This window comes from Leishmania mexicana, chromosome 25, assembly GCF_000234665.1.
Source record: "Leishmania mexicana MHOM/GT/2001/U1103 complete genome, chromosome 25".
In the NCBI taxonomy this organism is placed as follows: Eukaryota; Euglenozoa; class Kinetoplastea; order Trypanosomatida; family Trypanosomatidae; genus Leishmania; species Leishmania mexicana.
In genome coordinates this window covers 551339-566884 of record NC_018329.1, presented here as the reverse complement: position 1 = coordinate 566884, position 15546 = coordinate 551339, and the positions used below count along the sequence as shown (strand labels likewise).

Below are 15546 nucleotides of genomic sequence, written 5' to 3'. Positions count from 1 at the left end.
ACACAGAGGAGGTGACAAGGATACTCTCGAGCCGCTGCGCTTCACAGGCTCTTTTTGTTTGTCGTTTTCTTAGAGAAATTACTTCAAAGGGTAACCTTCTACCATGTCTGCACAAGACCGTGCTAGACCTCCGTCAGGCACCGCAGTGGAGGGGGAGCCGAGGAAACAGGCGCCGGAGTCTCTATTTCAACGGTGTGTGCGCAAATGGATGGATTTCAGTGACTACCTCTCCTTCTCCTTTCTTGGTGGACCACAGTGCATCAAGCTTGCTCACGTCATCAATTTTCAAAAATGCACGACGCTTTTTGTCTGCAGTGCCATGATGTGGAGGTCTGGAAACTTCTCCGCGACTGCGACGACTTACACCGCCTTGCACGGCAGCTACGGACTCTGCTGGTACCTGAAGCACCTGGTCTTCCCGGACCCACGGTGGAATGTGAAGATCACCATCGGGAGCGCCCTTGCCGCCTTCGCGGCGGTGCTTGGTCCTTACTGGGTGATTGCCTACAACGCCATAATGCAAGGCGCAGAGCGATCGAACGCCGCTCTCTGTGCCGCGACAGTGGTGTACGTTGTCGGCCTCGCGATCATGATGGGGGCGGATGGGCAGAAATACTTCGTACTGCGAGAGCGCAAAGGCCTCATTACAAACGGCTTCTTTGCCCGCACGCGAAACCCCAACTACCTTGGTGAGGTAATGATCTATGGCTCCTTTGCCTTTGTTTCGAGTCGTACGAGCTCGTGGGTGATCTTACTGACGATCTGGACGGGTCTTTTCCTTCCATCGATGCTCGCCAAGGACGCCCGGATGAGTCGTCACGCTGGGTGGAGGGCATATGTGCAAAGGACCGGGCTCTTTTTTCCCCGTATCAAGTGAGAACCTTGACGACGAGGGACACCTCAGCGTGGTATCCGTGGTTCAGTACCCACTCTCTGCGGGGAAGCCAGCCAGCCCCTCCCCCTATCCCTGTCAACGGCCGGACCACTTCTCGTGGTGCCAGGGTCATGGACCTACGACGTAGCGAAGCCGGAGCGATTTATCGCTACGAGTGTCGGCGGGTCATGTCGTGGGCGGCGCCGCGTGGGGGGAGGCCTGCGGCTGCGAGCGTGCTTGCGCGAGCCACATGGTAGGCAGTATGCCGGCATGACCCGAGCCTATCCCACCCGCCCCTCACCGCCTCCCGGTGCGGGGAGCCCGAGACGCCCCGAGGGATGCGCGACGTGGCGAGCGGCGTGGTGGGAGGGGCTGTGGGGCGACCTTGCGGGGCGGCGGTGGGTGGGCAGAGAGTGTGGTGCGGAGGCCGCGCTGAGCTGACTGGGTCGGCGCGTTGCCGCAACGCGTGTCTACGGCTGCTTGGCGCCACGCGGTGTGGGGGCCTGTGGCAGGGCTGGGGGTAGAGTGGCGTTTTATTCATGCTGTACGGCAGAGAAATAGGCGCGCTAAGAGAAAGGTGACATATGAGAAACGGAATGGGGGAGCGGGTACTTGGGTAAACAAGGGAAAGGAAGAGGAGAACCATTCCGCTGAGTACGCCGCCACGAGCTCCGTTCGTGATCGCGCTTTGCCCTTTCATTTCCTGACTGCTGCCATCAAGCAGGTCTGCCGAACCACGTTTTCTACTGAACAGCTCCACAGCGATCGCCCCCGCTTGGGGCAGAGGGACAGAGGCAGCAAGGATGTCACCTAAGAGGACACACATCAGTCATTTCACAGTAGGGATTGAGACGTCCTCTCACACGCTCTCAACCTACGACGCTTATCCCCCTCAGTTGTACCTCTGGATGAGTGTAGTGGCGCTCACATGCCGACTTGCTCGAATAACTTAATCGCTAGTGTGTGTGTATGTGTGCCTTATGTAGTGCCTCGTACCGTCGCTCACACGTTCACTCGTTCTCACCGTATTCTCCTGCTCCACCACTCCGCCTTTTCACACGCACGTCGCTCTCTCGGGGATCTTTTGGGATTCTTTGCGACAGAAAAAAAGAAAAACACTGGATCAGCTCAATCTGGCTTACGCACCCCTCTCAAAAGCCATAGCACATTCTTCACGCGCAGCTTGGAGAGATTCGTGTCTCACGCGCTCTGGAGCTCTGAATCCTATCGAAAACGGTGTTCCGTGGCTTAGACGCCAGGAATCCAGAAATGTACGCCACGGCCACGACTGTTCACCGTAACCGGAGGCCGTACCCGCCACAGGACACCTCCAAGCACTACACCGAGGTACCGCCAGCCAGTGTGAAGCAGTGCAACCCGATCTGCCGCGCCATCAAGCGTCTGGGTCGGGAGATTGCGTTTGAGGAATATGAGCCTGTGGAGAAGGTAGTAGTGGTGATTATTTTCCTGCTCATTGTGGCGCTGGCCATCGGCGGACCCATGTACATCATTCGCTACGCGCTCTCGTAGAGGAACCCTCTCTTTGTTGTGTCCGTCGGCGCCGCTCCTCTCCTTGCTTCAGGCTTCCTTCGCGCTCGGCTGTCTTCGCATAACCCACGCATTTGGATGTGCAGGTTCCCCTTTACCGTCCTTTTCGTACCCAAGGCTCAAAAGCGACCGCTGCTGTTTGTGTGTCTGTGGAGCAGGACGGGGGAGAGGCAAAAAAGAAAGGGAGAGGGACACGAAGAGAATGCAGTGGTCGCCGTGTTGTGTGGTGGTGACGAGAGGTATCGCACGGTATCATGGACTCCATGTGCACTCATCGTGCCAATCGGGTAGCAGAGCAGGAGAGCGGAGGATGGCACATATGTGAACCTTTTTGGTGTTGGGACCCGCTTCCTCCGCACTCTGTTCAGGGCGCCACGCGCACCTTTTTTTTTCATAGGAATCAAGGTCGCCGCTCCAATTTACTTTCAGGCGTACATGAAAGGAAGGTGTGTGCTTGCTACTGTTTTCATTTTGTTTATCGATCTCCGTTTGTAGAGTGAGTCTCATGCGTGTCTTGTGTCTTCCCACCTCTCACTGCCGTCTCCGCCTTTCTGACTTCTTGGGTTTGTTTTTCCATCCGGCGCATTTTTTTTTACCGCTTTTCACACACATGTTGCCCGTCTCTCCCCCTTTTTATTTGCCCTCAGGTTCACTTTCGCACCTGTTATCGAATGAGCTGATTTCAAAAGAAAACGTACAGCACAAGGAGAACGCCTTGACATGGGGAGAGGGGAGGGGGGTTGAGGAATGATATGTGGAACACAGAGGTGTAAAGGGTCGTCGACAGCGTCATAATGAAAAGCTGCGTTTTGTAATGTTTGCCGACAGTTGCGATTTGAAACAGGCTGTTGCCTCGACCGATACGTAAGACTACCCGTGCTTTGGTGTTCCGGTGCTGAGGGCCGCATTGGCACTGCGGGAATCGGGCGTGAAGACTCGAGAGCAACGACTGCGGTCTGTGCGTGCCAGCTCATGTGCCGCTAAATGATCCACACCTCACATGCTTTCTTTTTCTTCCCTCCTCTGTCTTATTTCTCTCCCCCCGGTTCCCGACTCGACGCTTGGGGCACACACACGCGCCCACATACGACCGCCATACCGAGGTCGACGAATCGAACGCACACGAAGCACAGCTCACGCAAACGCGAATACAAAAACAACAACCATCAACTTTCTCGTTTCCACACCACCCCCTTTTTTAAAACGCTTCAGCCGCCTCTTTGCCACTCGCGTCTTTTTTCTTTCGCGGTTTTTGGTGTGCTTGTTTCTTTCCATTTAGCTGACGATCCCTATCGAGAGGATAGCCCGTTTCACACAAAAATACGATACTACTCCCCATTCTCGCTTTCCTCGAACGCGCCTCTCTTCACCCCTTAACAAGAAACTCGTTTGCAGGGTGCTCCTCCTGTACGTTCTGTGTGTGCGTGTGGTGTGGAGCAAAGCTAGCATTTGTGAGACACGAACTGCCACTGCAAAGCCCCTGAGCCTTTTTTTCTTCCTCCTCGTCATCGTTCGTACGGCTACAGATCAGCCAGAGGTGCACTCACTCTCTTTCCCTTCCTCTCCAGTTGCGTCGGCAGCAACCTTGTGGCTGGGTGGAGCAGTAACAGCGAATCCCCCACACCGTTCACTCAGCAAGGTTCTGCCAGACACAGGCGAGTGCGTGTGTTCGTGTATCTCAGTGATTCTCTTCCCATACACAATTCTTTTTTTTGTTTTCTCCAGTGCTTAATTTCATCGCTGTTTCTATCTTATTTGTTTTGCACTGTTTTCTATCCTTTTCCTTTTTTTCTTCCATTGATCTGCTCCATCCCTCCTCCCCTTTGTGTTGCCCTTTCCGTTTTAGCTGCATATATATATATATATTATTTTTTTGTTGTTTTGTTCTTGTTTTCTCTCTTCGTCTGCATCTCCTTCATTCTTTTTTTTTCCCTGTTCACTTTTCTCTCTTTACTGGTTGCCGTGTGTGTGTGTACGTGTACGTGCGGGCGCCTTTTCCATTTTGCTTTGATCTCTTTCTGCCTCCCCCTTGCTGTCTATCGCGTTGCCTCAAACGTATCGACTCACGCATTCACGGCATATTCCAGGTCTCTTGTCGGCTTTTCTTCGAACTTTCGATTTCGTTTGCCCCCTCCTTTTTTTCTTTTTCATTCTTGTCTTCGCTGTTTGTGGTGCACTTTGCTTTTCCCTCTTTTCTCCACCCATTTTTTTTTCTTTTCCATCTTTGCATTGCACGCGCTCTCTCTCGTCAGGGAAGTAGTACGCAATACCACCACCCGTAATGGACAAGTGAATTTTTTTTTCCCTCTCTGCTCCACTCTACCTCTGTTGTGCGCGCAGAAAACGGAAAGGGGAGAAAGCAGAAAGTGTGAGGATTGTCTCTCTGAGTGTCCGTGCACGTCACTGCCTGAGGCGATCGTCTTTGCGAGTCGCGGTTGATCAATACACGATATATACCACCTCTACCGTTGTTAGTGGCTTCAGTAGCCATCCACATACACGCACACATACACATACACACGCTGGTATCCACACTCTGTCCAATACCTACCAGATATCTTGATAACACCCCTAGTTTTGTTTGTTTCTTCTCTTGCTTTGTTTTCTTTTTCTCCGCACAATGACAGCAATCCCACCGTTCCTTTCGTTGGTGGACATGTACGGCTACCTGCCCAACTTTGATGCCGACTGCGACCTCCAGGTTGGCGACTGGGTGGTGGTTCAGCCGCAGCGCAGAGCGGCGTTGCTCGGACCGTTGATCAGTGCATGGGAAACCGCTCCGCAAGATCATGCACTGTCCGCTGAATCCTCCTTTATGCCCCAGTACACCCTGAGTCAGCTTCTGCCTGAGCCTCTGACACTCCGGAGGCGGTCACTGGCGTGGAACCGTGTCGTACTTGACTCGTTCTCCACAAGGCTGCCTCGTCTGGCTCCGTTGTCCATGGCGCGAGCGCATTACTGCCAGCGAAAGCGTCTGCACATGGCTGACGACAGCCCGACAAACGCAAGGGACAGCAGCGTGCTTGATGAAGCAAGCAGCGGGAACGGCAATCTGTACCTGCACGTGCGCTTGGGTCTTCTCACCCCCTCCCGCCCGTACGTTTTCGGAGGTTTGGACATCGTGGAGGTGCTGGGGTGGCTATGTGATGATGCGTGCGCCGAAGAAACGACGGCACTCGTACCCCCTCGCTCAGCAACTCAAAAGCCAGTTGTTCTGTACTTGAACCTTCTCACAGGAGAGACGCTGACGGGCGAGGAGGCAGTGCGTAGATCATCAAAGCTGATGCCTTCATTTACCTCCTCTAGCACCACATGGTCCTCTGCGATCGAGGAGGCTGCTGAGAAGGAATGGCAGCAGTGGGTGCTTCGGAGAACCTGCATCACGCAACAGCAGCCCTGCGGGTAGCTGCACCTGCAAGTTCTGATGAGCAGAGAAGTGAAAGGAACAGTGACTTGGTAAGATGAAACTATCCGAGCATGCAGCGAAGACAGTGTCTTGTCCGCTCCCCCTTTTCTTCCTTCTCCTCAGTGCCTGGTAGAGGCGCAGTTTGGGGAGAGGATGGGGGCCGTACAAGGAACTTCTTCACACCTTCGTCTTTCCTTTTTTCCTTTTCTCTCCGTCTTTCCCCCTGCTGCCAAATGCATACACACGCTTGTGTGTGTCTCTCTTGGTTGATTTTTCTTCCTTACATATGCATTCCCCCACCCCCTCCGCTGTTTCTCCCTTTTGTTTGCTTCTATCTTCTTCTGTGATATCCCACCCCCTCCTTTTACCTCTTCTTTTCATCCCTTCACTCTTCGCGCCATCTCGCACCTTCTTCGATACTGCTTTGCCTCACTACCACGCTCCTTCCCTTTTCTTTTTCTTTCTTTCTTTTTTTTTTCGCGCGCGCTTTTCTGTTTCTCGTTGTGTGGATGCTCTTCTTTCTTTGTGTTTTCTGTGTCCGGTCTTTCTTCCCACTGCAATGACCACCCACCATGCCCCCCCCCACTGCGAGTCTCCGCATGCGGTTTTTCTCTATCACGCAAAATTCCCCCTCCAAAAAAAAGAAAAATGCGAAACAAGAAAAAAAAGGCAGCGATCCTTTCCCTTGTCCCCACCTCTTCCTTTTCATTCTTTTTTTCTTTTTTTTTGTGTGTGTTTCGTCTTGCACATTTTAGCTCCCGTAATGTTTACTCTTTCCTCCCTGCGCCTTTGCTTTTATTATTTTTATTTTTTTTATATTTCGTTTCCTCCTTTCCTTTTCCTTTTTTTTGCCTCTCGCCTACTCTAAGTCCCTCTTTTACATAGCACCTGTGTAGTACTTGTCCGGTCCCCTGTCTCTCTCTTTCCCTCTTTCTTTTTTTTTCCACCTCCTCCACAGGGGTATGACGCAAGTCTTTTTTTTTCTTTGATGAGCGTAACATCACACTGGGAGAGGGGGCTAGTAAGACGGATTTGCACGCGTGTTGCCCTCCACCACCACCTGCGCCTCACAAATAGGGAAGGTTTGAATGCAGTTGGACGTACGTGCAAGAGGAATCTGTCCGGCAGATCTCGTGACTGACCTTCAGATTTGGAACGTCAAACAGCCCCTTCTTTCTCCGCCTCTCGGTCTACGGATGGACACGCAATGTGTGACCGTGGCTTCGTGTGGATGTCAGGCAGAAATTTGCTTGTTTCCCTTCTCTTTGAATTCTTGTGATTCGCTCCTGGGTTATCACGAATAGCTCTTTTTCAGGTCGTACGTTTTCCTGCTATTTCACGTTCCCCAACGCTTTCATCAGCCCATATATGTAGACGCCTGCATACATATCCCTTGTTCTCAGACAAGAATAGATTCTACGCCTTCCGCCTCTTTCCCCTTGGTTTCTGTGTGTTATGCATCCTTTCACCCAACGCTTCTTTGCGAAGTCTCTCCTTGCGCCACTTCTTCGTCCTTCACGACGGATAGAAGTGGCAGCGATGATGCACGGGATCTGCAAAGGCGAAGGGCTAAGAGAGAGAGACAACCCTGGATAACAAGAACTTACAGGTGAACACGGGCGGGAACTCAAGAGTTTGTGTGCTGATAGTCTCTTTTTTTTTGTTTCTTCCAATACTTCCCGATTTCCCTTTGCGTCACCGCCTCTCTCTCTCTCTCCCTCTCACGTGCTCTTCCACCTGAGATGAATGACCTCTCTCTTCTTCTATCTTGGGTTGATCGTATTGCCACCTCTTCCGCGATCTTTTTCTTTGTTCTCTCGTCTTTTTAGTGACCGATGCCGGCCTCCTCAGCGTGGTATCCGTGGTTCAGTACCCACTCTCTGCGGGGAAGCCAGCCAGCCCCTCCCCCTATCCCTGTCAACGGCCGGACCACTTCTCGTGGTGCCAGGGTCATGGACCTACGACGTAGCGAAGCCGGAGCGATTTATCGCTACGAGTGTCGGCGGGTCATGTCGTGGGCGGCGCCGCGTGGGGGGAGGCCTGCGGCTGCGAGCGTGCTTGCGCGAGCCACATGGTAGTCAGTATGCCGGCATGACCCGAGCCTATCCCACCCGCCCCTCAGCGCCTCCCGGTGCGGGGAGCCCGAGACGCCCCGAGGGATGCGCGACGTGGCGAGCGGCGTGGTGGGAGGGGCTGTGGGGCGACCTTGCGGGGTGGCGGTGGGTGGGCAGAGAGTGTGGTGCGGAGGCCGCGCTGAGCTGACTGGGTCGGCGCGTTGCCGCAACGCGTGTCTACGGCTGCTTGGCGCCACGCGGTGTGGGGGCCTGTGGCAGGGCTGGGGGTAGAGTGGCGCTAAGCTCGTGTTCTGTGGCAGAGTGGAGACGTTGAAACGAAAAATATCTTTTCGCGTTTTGTTGTGGATTTGCGGCGCCTCCCTTCCTCGGTGGCCTCTCTTTTTTTTTCAACCTCTCCGTTATGCTGTCTTTGTGCGCGGTCGTGTGCGTGTGTGTTTTCTTGTGCTGGTACGTATGTTTGTGTAGACTTGCGCTCTCTCTCTTCGCCATGCGTTTCTTGTTCGTTTCCCTTTTTCTTTCTGATCTTCCCCTCTTGCACTGTTCTCTACTGCTTCCCAAAGGAGTTGGCGAATCGAGGTGCAGCAACGTTCACCAAACCAGTCACAAATAAAATATATATATATATATATATGATGGAGACAGTATTGGTGCACGTGTAGGAGGGGGTGAGTGGACGTCTCTCTCTCTCTCTCTCGCTCCTTCGAGGTTTTGGTGTCTACCTCTCTCTATCGGTTCTCTCCTCTACCTTCTTTCTTCCCTTCCGATTCCACTTGTAAGCAGTCCCTCCTCGGCTTACGTGCTCGCGTCATGCCGTTTTTTTGTGCTTTCTGCCGCTCTTGACCCTCCCCATTGCCGCTACTCTACATTGGGTTTTGAACGGCTGGAGAATGTCCGCCTCTCTCTCGCATGTGTGTGTGTTTGTGTTTTATATGTGTGTGAGCTTGCGTGCGTTCGGAACGGTGGTGATGAAGGCAGAAGACGTCAAAGCGGCGTTCGGAGGCGACACCTCTCTCTCCCCTACTGCCTGTGGCCTCCTCCTCTTTCTTGTTCTGCTACCCCTTCGCTCTCTTCACCTGTTGTGCTTCTTTGCTTTTGTGTTTGTGTGTGTGCTGGCCGTTGTTGCTCCCCTTTTTCTTTCTTTTTTCTTTTGTGTTATCCCTTCGATTTTTTTTTTTACCTGCTCGATCGATCAAGGAGCATGTCACAGGCATCGCCGTGCTTTTAATTTCAGCTCTCCCTTACCCCCCTCCCCCTCTCCCCCACACACACACATACACATACACAAAGGAGGAAGTGCAGAAACAAGAAGAGACGACGCAGAAAGAAGCGAGACGAAAACACGAACCTTCTGCCTCGACCCCTTTTCGTTTTCCCGTTTTGTATTTGGGAAAGGGACCATCGAAGGTAGCAAAAAAAAAACGGACGAGGAAGGGGAGGAGGAGGAGGAGGAGAGACAGCGAGAGGAAGTAGGGAAATGGAACGACATACAAGGCTTGTGAGCCGTTTTCCGCCTTTTTTGTTGCTTGTTCTCTCTCTCCCCCTCTGCGTTTTCGCTCATGCGCCTTCTCGTACTTTTTTCTCCCACCCCCTTTTTATGCCACATTTTTTTGTCTCTTCCCCTTCGTCTCTCTCTATTCCTCCCCTCCTCACTTGCTCCGTGAGTATGCTGTGACGGGGAAAGGAAAAGCCCCACATGAGCGTCGTTGTGGAAACGGTGAAACTATCCCACAGGACCTGATGATGCCCTCCGGTGAAGTCACAGAACAACAAACAAAAACACCTCTCCGTGAGCGACTGTGAGAGGGGCTGTGTGGGACTGTGAGGTGGCGGTAAAAAGTACCAGCACGGTCTGTGTGTGGAAGTCTCACTTCCTCCTTTTTTTTTGGTCTCGTCTTATGGTTTTGTTTTTGAACATGTAGAGTGGCTCTTTACCTCATCTCTTTCACAGTGCTCTTGATTGATATGCCTTGTGCCGATCTTCTCCCCACCCACCCTTCTCTCTCTCCCCCTCTGTCACAGACACACGCACCCACTTTATGAGGCATTTGTGGGCGCGTCTGTGTGTCCCTTCTGCTGACGTTCGAAAGAGAGCGAGAAGGGGAGGGGAGGGATGAAGCACTCTGCTGTATTGCCTACCATGAAGAGAAGCGGGGGAAACGGTAAAAATAAAGCAAAAAAGAAAAGGAAGAGCAGTCAAAGCCAGAAAGTCATGGATCGTATACAGGAACACACGCCTGTATATATTATATGTATATATATATATACATGGACATATACATTATGTATTATATATATATACATTATATATATATATTATTTTTGTACACCCCCTTTGTTACCTTTTATTTTTGTATATTTGCACCCCTGTGCATACACACAAAAGAAAACCACGATCTAGACGCCGCGTCTTCTTTTTTTTGTTTGTTCTATATTGGTTGCCTTCATTCTTTCATTATCTTATCGAGCTTGCGGACCGAATCCGCCGGGCATGACGTCATTCCTTTTCTCTCACTCCCCCGCTTGTTTTCTTTGCTCTTTCTCTCGCTCTCTCTATATATTTTACACCCCTCTGTGCTGAGCTGCCAAATACATGGAAATAATATATAAATCGTACACACACACACACACACACACCCACACCCACACAGAAAAAAAGGGAGGGGGGGGGAGGGAGGCAACGCGTAAGAGGCAGCGCCTATCAACGCACGCGCGTGTGTGGGCGTGTGGAACGAGCAAGTGCTCGCTTGCCGTCACCGTTAATTGGTTGCCCACGCGCGTTGCAAGAGAGGTGGGGGTGAGTGTGATGGGAGGAGGTAGCAATGAATGCTACTCTTTTCCCATCCGCACACCTCTTCTTTTTGTGTGTTATCGTTCCCCCGGCTTCACCTCGGGTCCGCGCAAGGCTCTTGTTTCCTCCCTCGCTCTGACAGCGCGCTCGTGAAACGAAGGGAGCGTCGAGGTCGATCAAATTCCTTGGAGGCGAAACGCAACTATCACGAGCTGCCTCTGCCACTACCACTCCTCTCTGTTGAACCACGGCCTAGGCCCTTCCCCACCTTTTCTCTCTTCTCCTCGTCTCCCTTCTTGTCCCGTGCTTCTCTTTCCTGTGTGTGCCTCGCCTGCTCGTGCGCACCGCCCTCCGTCTGTCTATGCGGTCACATGAACGAAGAGGAAGGGTAAGAGTAGCGGCGCACACAGTCACGTTGCCTATGCGTTGAGTGGTAAGAGCTGGTAGCGGTGAAAGTTCCTCGGCCTGCACCACGACCACACCCACACTGTCCCATAGGTGCCTGCCCCGCTTTTTTTTCAGTGGACCACGCCTTCGACTGGCGTTGTAGTGTAGGTGCCAGGGAAGGAGGTGTATCAGAGGAGAAAGAAAGGGGAGTAAGACTGCACCGCACAGGCAAGGAGATCCCGTTTGCCTTTACTCTCAGTCTTGTCTGCTCTCACGCGCACAATCTCTGACTGCGTCTCTTACCGGGCCCACGCTCATCTGTCCTGCAGCGTTGCTACAATTTCGAAGCCTGCTCAACAAAGATACCCGCATTTCGTGCTCCGTACGGAGCGGCTCTTCACAGAGATCGTTTTAAGCGTTTTTTTTCTCTTCTGTCGTTGCCCCCCTCCCCCTTTCACTCAGATTTTCTGATCCCCACACACTCAATGCTGCGACGGTCATACGCGACGCTGCGCCGAAAAGCGTCGGTCGTGTTAAAGGGCCAGCTGAACCCCCTTGAAGCGCTCACACAGATACAACTAGGCATGACACCGTCGCTTCCAATCCAACGCGGCTTCCTGTTGGAGCACTGCGAGCGGCAGCTGGAGAACCTCGGTATCACTGAGGGGAAGCTCCTGGCCATGGACGGGCGGCTGTGCACTCAGCTCACGAAGAGGATCGTGTACGAGCTGTACCTCTCTGTCCCGTTCCGTGTGTTCACATTTGACATGGAGTTTACTGGGCCGCCGGTGTTCACGGCGGATGGACCGACGGAGGACATCACGGAGCTGGGACTGTACTCGCCCCTTCTCGACGAAACGTTTTCGTGCCTCGTTCAACCTGTCTGCGGCCGCAAGCAGGCCCAGGGGGTCGAGGAGCTGACGCACATTACGGACATGATGCTGGAAAAGGAGGGTATCCCGTTTGTTGAGGCGTGGCAGCGGTTTCTTCAGTTTGTCCAGACACCGCAGCCAGACGAGATTGCTGGCTCCGAGGAGCGCATCCTGCTGCTCTCTCACGGCGGAAAGCTCGCGGATGTGTCGCTGATCAAGTGGACACTCGAGAAGTTCCACATGGAGCTGCCGCCCAGTTTTGTCTTTGGGGACACGATTCACGTCATTCGAGATGCACACCGTCGACGCCCCGTCACCATAGATAAGCATCCACCGTCGTGGAAGCTTGTGGATCTCGTGCAGTGGCTGCACATCACTCCAACCTTACCGGCGCATCGGGCCGGCAACGACGCTCGTATGACGTGGGACGCTCTGTATCACACTCTGCTGCGCTACGGCGACGATGAAATGACGCCGCGCGAGCAGCTCGTGCCGCGCTTTTTCGACGCGGAGGCGAAGCAGCTCTTGCGCGAGCACACGGCGCGGCAGGCGCAGGAAAGTGCCGCGCTTAGCCTGGATGGCACGTTCCTCTTGGCCGATGCGTCGCACTCCGCTTCAGCGGGGCACGCAGACAGCAGCAGTATCGGTTACTCCGCGTATCGTAGCGCTTCGGACGGCTCTGGGAAGCCTGGCAAGAGTGGAGCGGCGACGGATTTGCTCGATCTCGACTTTGACGACATCTTCAGTGAACAGAATAAGGTGAGCCCCAGTGCACCTATTGAGGAGTTCAACTTGGATAACAGTGATGATCGTCACAGCATTTCCGCTGGAGCAAGTGGCTTTACCGCTTCTCGAACACCGTCATCGACGACCACGAGCTGCACTACGGCCCTCTCCGTCGATGCGGCAGATGATGATGCTGTGAACGACGTGAACGAGGGATCAACATCCCCACTGCCGCCGGCTCGGGCAGCGAAGACGGCCACCTCAGGTGAGAGAAAAGGCAAGGTGTCAGGCTCGTCACGCAGCAAGGAGGCCGTTGAGAAGAGAAACAAACGCCGTGGCAGCGCCGGTGACGACGACAGTGAGGAGGCGAGCGACCCTCCCGCTGCCACTACTGGTGCCGTTTTTCTTGTATGAGACGGATCGAGAAATGTTTTTGCACATGAGTCACTCACACACAGAAGTGGCTTCCCACGTAGTTCCCCGCTTGCACGCAGGCACGAGTACGCACATACCGCAGGAATACACAGGGCGTCCATGTTGTGCACACACTAATGGTGTCGAGTCCTTCGCTCCTCTTTTCTTGATCACACACTCATGGTGCTCCATCACTGTGTGCTCTCGCGTGTGCGTGTCTGTGTGCTGTATGCTAAACCATCGTCCAACACTGAGGTGAAACCTGCACGGAGTAAAGCGAAGGGTCTCTTCCCTCTCCCCGGAAAAGAAAGAAGATTGCACGGCTGACGACATTTTAGCGACTCGACTCTCGCGGTGATGGTGACCCGGCTGCGCCCTCGCTGCGCTTTCACTCCCTTTGCAGTTGCACGTGCTAGTGAGCCTGCCGTGTCGAGGTGAGGTGCATCGGCACATTTGCTTCTGATGATTCGTCGCATGTCTTTTCGCGCGCTACCGACGTTCGCCCCCCTCTCTGTCTCTCCGTCTCTCTCGTCCACCTATACGAGGGCTACTTCTCGCTCGCGTCCGCGTTGATGTGTGTGCACGTGCGCGTGCACGTCTCTCCTCCTCTCTTCTCACCTCTACACGGCGTATCTGATAGGTCTCGCACGGACTCGGAGCCTCCTCCCCCTCCCCCGGCTTGTTGACGCCAGACTAACCTGAGTTTCCTCCCCTCGCCCGTTTCACTTTGCAGAAAAGGCGCGCTGCACAGGAGAGCGGAGGGCGTTGTGCGTGTGTGTGGAGTGAGGTGTGTGGATCCCTGAGTGTGTACAAGGACGCCTTCCCTGTGCGACAGCCCCATCGTCACTGAGCGACACGCGCACGCGTTAATAGATTGTACTCTCGCCTCACTCCTTTTCCTCGGTTCCCTTGCAAAGCGCGTCTGTGTGTGTGTGTCTGCGCGTGTGTGCGGGAGAGGCGGACAATGTCCTTTCGTGAGCTGCGCTCTTTTTCGGAGACGATGCGTCTCCTCGGCTATCCACAGCTGATAAGCATGGAGTCGTTCCGGGAGCCGAATGTAGAGCTGGTCGCCGACTGCATTCACTGGCTTATCACCCGCTATGAGCCATCTGCGGAGGTAACGTTCAACATCGAGCGGGAGCATAACCGCGTGACGTTCTTCAAGCAGGTGTGTGAGGTCGCCCTTGCCAAGGGGAGAATCAAGCTCAACGTGAAGAAGCTCTACCAGGCGGACGGGCACGCCGTGCAGGAGATGCTGAAGCTCGCGAATGTGCTGAAGAAGGCGATGAAGGCGACGGACACCGAGGAGCCTGACTTCACCGCACTGCAGCAGATGGCGGCGCAGAAGAACGTGAGCGACGCCAAGGCGGTGCAGCAACTGTGCAGCGAACTGACGGCGGACGGCAGCAGTCTCTTCTTCTTGGTGGAGGGAGAGCTGAACTCGCGCGGTGACCGCCAGCGCATCTTGTCTCGTGCCACCGAGGTCGGCGAGTTTGAGCGTCGTCTGCGGGAGCTGCTCGCCAACGTCACCCAGGAGGTGGAGCAGTATCAGCAAAGCATCGTCAACCTCAGCGCGGACGAGAGCAACCTGGAGCAAAAGATCGAGAACAAGAAGGCACACCTAGAGCGAGCCCAGAAGCAGTACAAAAGCGCAATGGCCACGAACCCCGCCTTCCTCAAAGAGTACGAGAACCACGAGAAGAGGCTGCATACACAATTCGTTAACTATCTCGAGCAGTACCGCAACTTGGAGTTTCTGGAGCACCAGATTGCCAAGTACAACGCCAAAGAGGATGCCATGCTCGAGGAGCAGGAGACAAAGCTGAAGGTCATGCGGGAGCGGCTGCGCAAGGAGGAGCTGAAGAACATCCGCGCGGACAGCAGGACGCGCCGTCCGAGTGGACGTCGCGGTGGCGGTGGCGGGAGCCTGACGCCGGCGATGAGCGACGACGAAGACGACGGGCACGAAAACGCCCCGCGCGTGAATGGCGGGGTGCGCATCCGCAACGTCGCCGAAGAGGATAGCAGCGGCGACGAGTCCACCTCGGGTGATGAAGAGAGCGACACCGACGACAGCAGGCCGCGTCAGCAGCGGCGGCGACCGCAGAATGCCATTGGCCATAGCCGCGGCTCGCTCGTTCGCGACGGCGCCGTGAAGGGCGACGGCGACAACCACGATGAGGAGGACGAATCGCTTGTGAACCAGATGCGTCGGCCGCGAGTGGCGACAGGCGCGCGGCCGCCTGCCGCGGGGGGCGAGCGCTCACGGCTTCTCGCCAACAATCCTGGCGAAAGCAACTCTTCTTCCGAGCCAGACAGCAGCGAGCTGTCCACCTCGACGAGCAGCGGCGAGTTTAGCAGTGACGACTCCAGTGACTACAGCGGATCTGACGACAGTGACATTTAGATGTATACTGCAGCTGCTGCGCTTTTGCGATGACCTGTGCACCCGAAGA

General features: G+C 54.3%; 4 protein-coding genes across 4 annotated transcripts; all 4 read left to right on the top strand.

Annotated features, from left to right (window-relative positions):
* Positions 1 to 103: 103 nt before the first annotated feature.
* LMXM_25_1445 (conserved hypothetical protein) lies at positions 104 to 877 on the top strand (the record flags this gene model as incomplete). The annotated part of the gene is made up of 1 exon (XM_003876152.1): positions 104 to 877. The coding sequence occupies one exon, from the start codon at positions 104 to 106 to the stop codon at positions 875 to 877; it is 774 nt and encodes a 257-aa protein (XP_003876201.1).
* A 4165-nt stretch (positions 878 to 5042) lies between these two features.
* Positions 5043 to 5828, top strand: LMXM_25_1443 (conserved hypothetical protein; the record flags this gene model as incomplete). Its single annotated transcript, XM_003876151.1, has 1 exon — positions 5043 to 5828. The coding sequence occupies one exon, from the start codon at positions 5043 to 5045 to the stop codon at positions 5826 to 5828; it is 786 nt and encodes a 261-aa protein (XP_003876200.1).
* Positions 5829 to 11563: 5735 nt separating this feature from the next.
* LMXM_25_1440 (conserved hypothetical protein) lies at positions 11564 to 13090 on the top strand (the record flags this gene model as incomplete). Its single annotated transcript, XM_003876150.1, has 1 exon — positions 11564 to 13090. One exon carries the CDS (start codon positions 11564 to 11566, stop codon positions 13088 to 13090), a length of 1527 nt encoding a protein of 508 aa, XP_003876199.1.
* Positions 13091 to 14054: 964 nt separating this feature from the next.
* On the top strand, positions 14055 to 15497 carry LMXM_25_1430 (conserved hypothetical protein; the record flags this gene model as incomplete). The annotated part of the gene is made up of 1 exon (XM_003876149.1): positions 14055 to 15497. The coding sequence occupies one exon, from the start codon at positions 14055 to 14057 to the stop codon at positions 15495 to 15497; it is 1443 nt and encodes a 480-aa protein (XP_003876198.1).
* Positions 15498 to 15546: the final 49 nt, after the last annotated feature.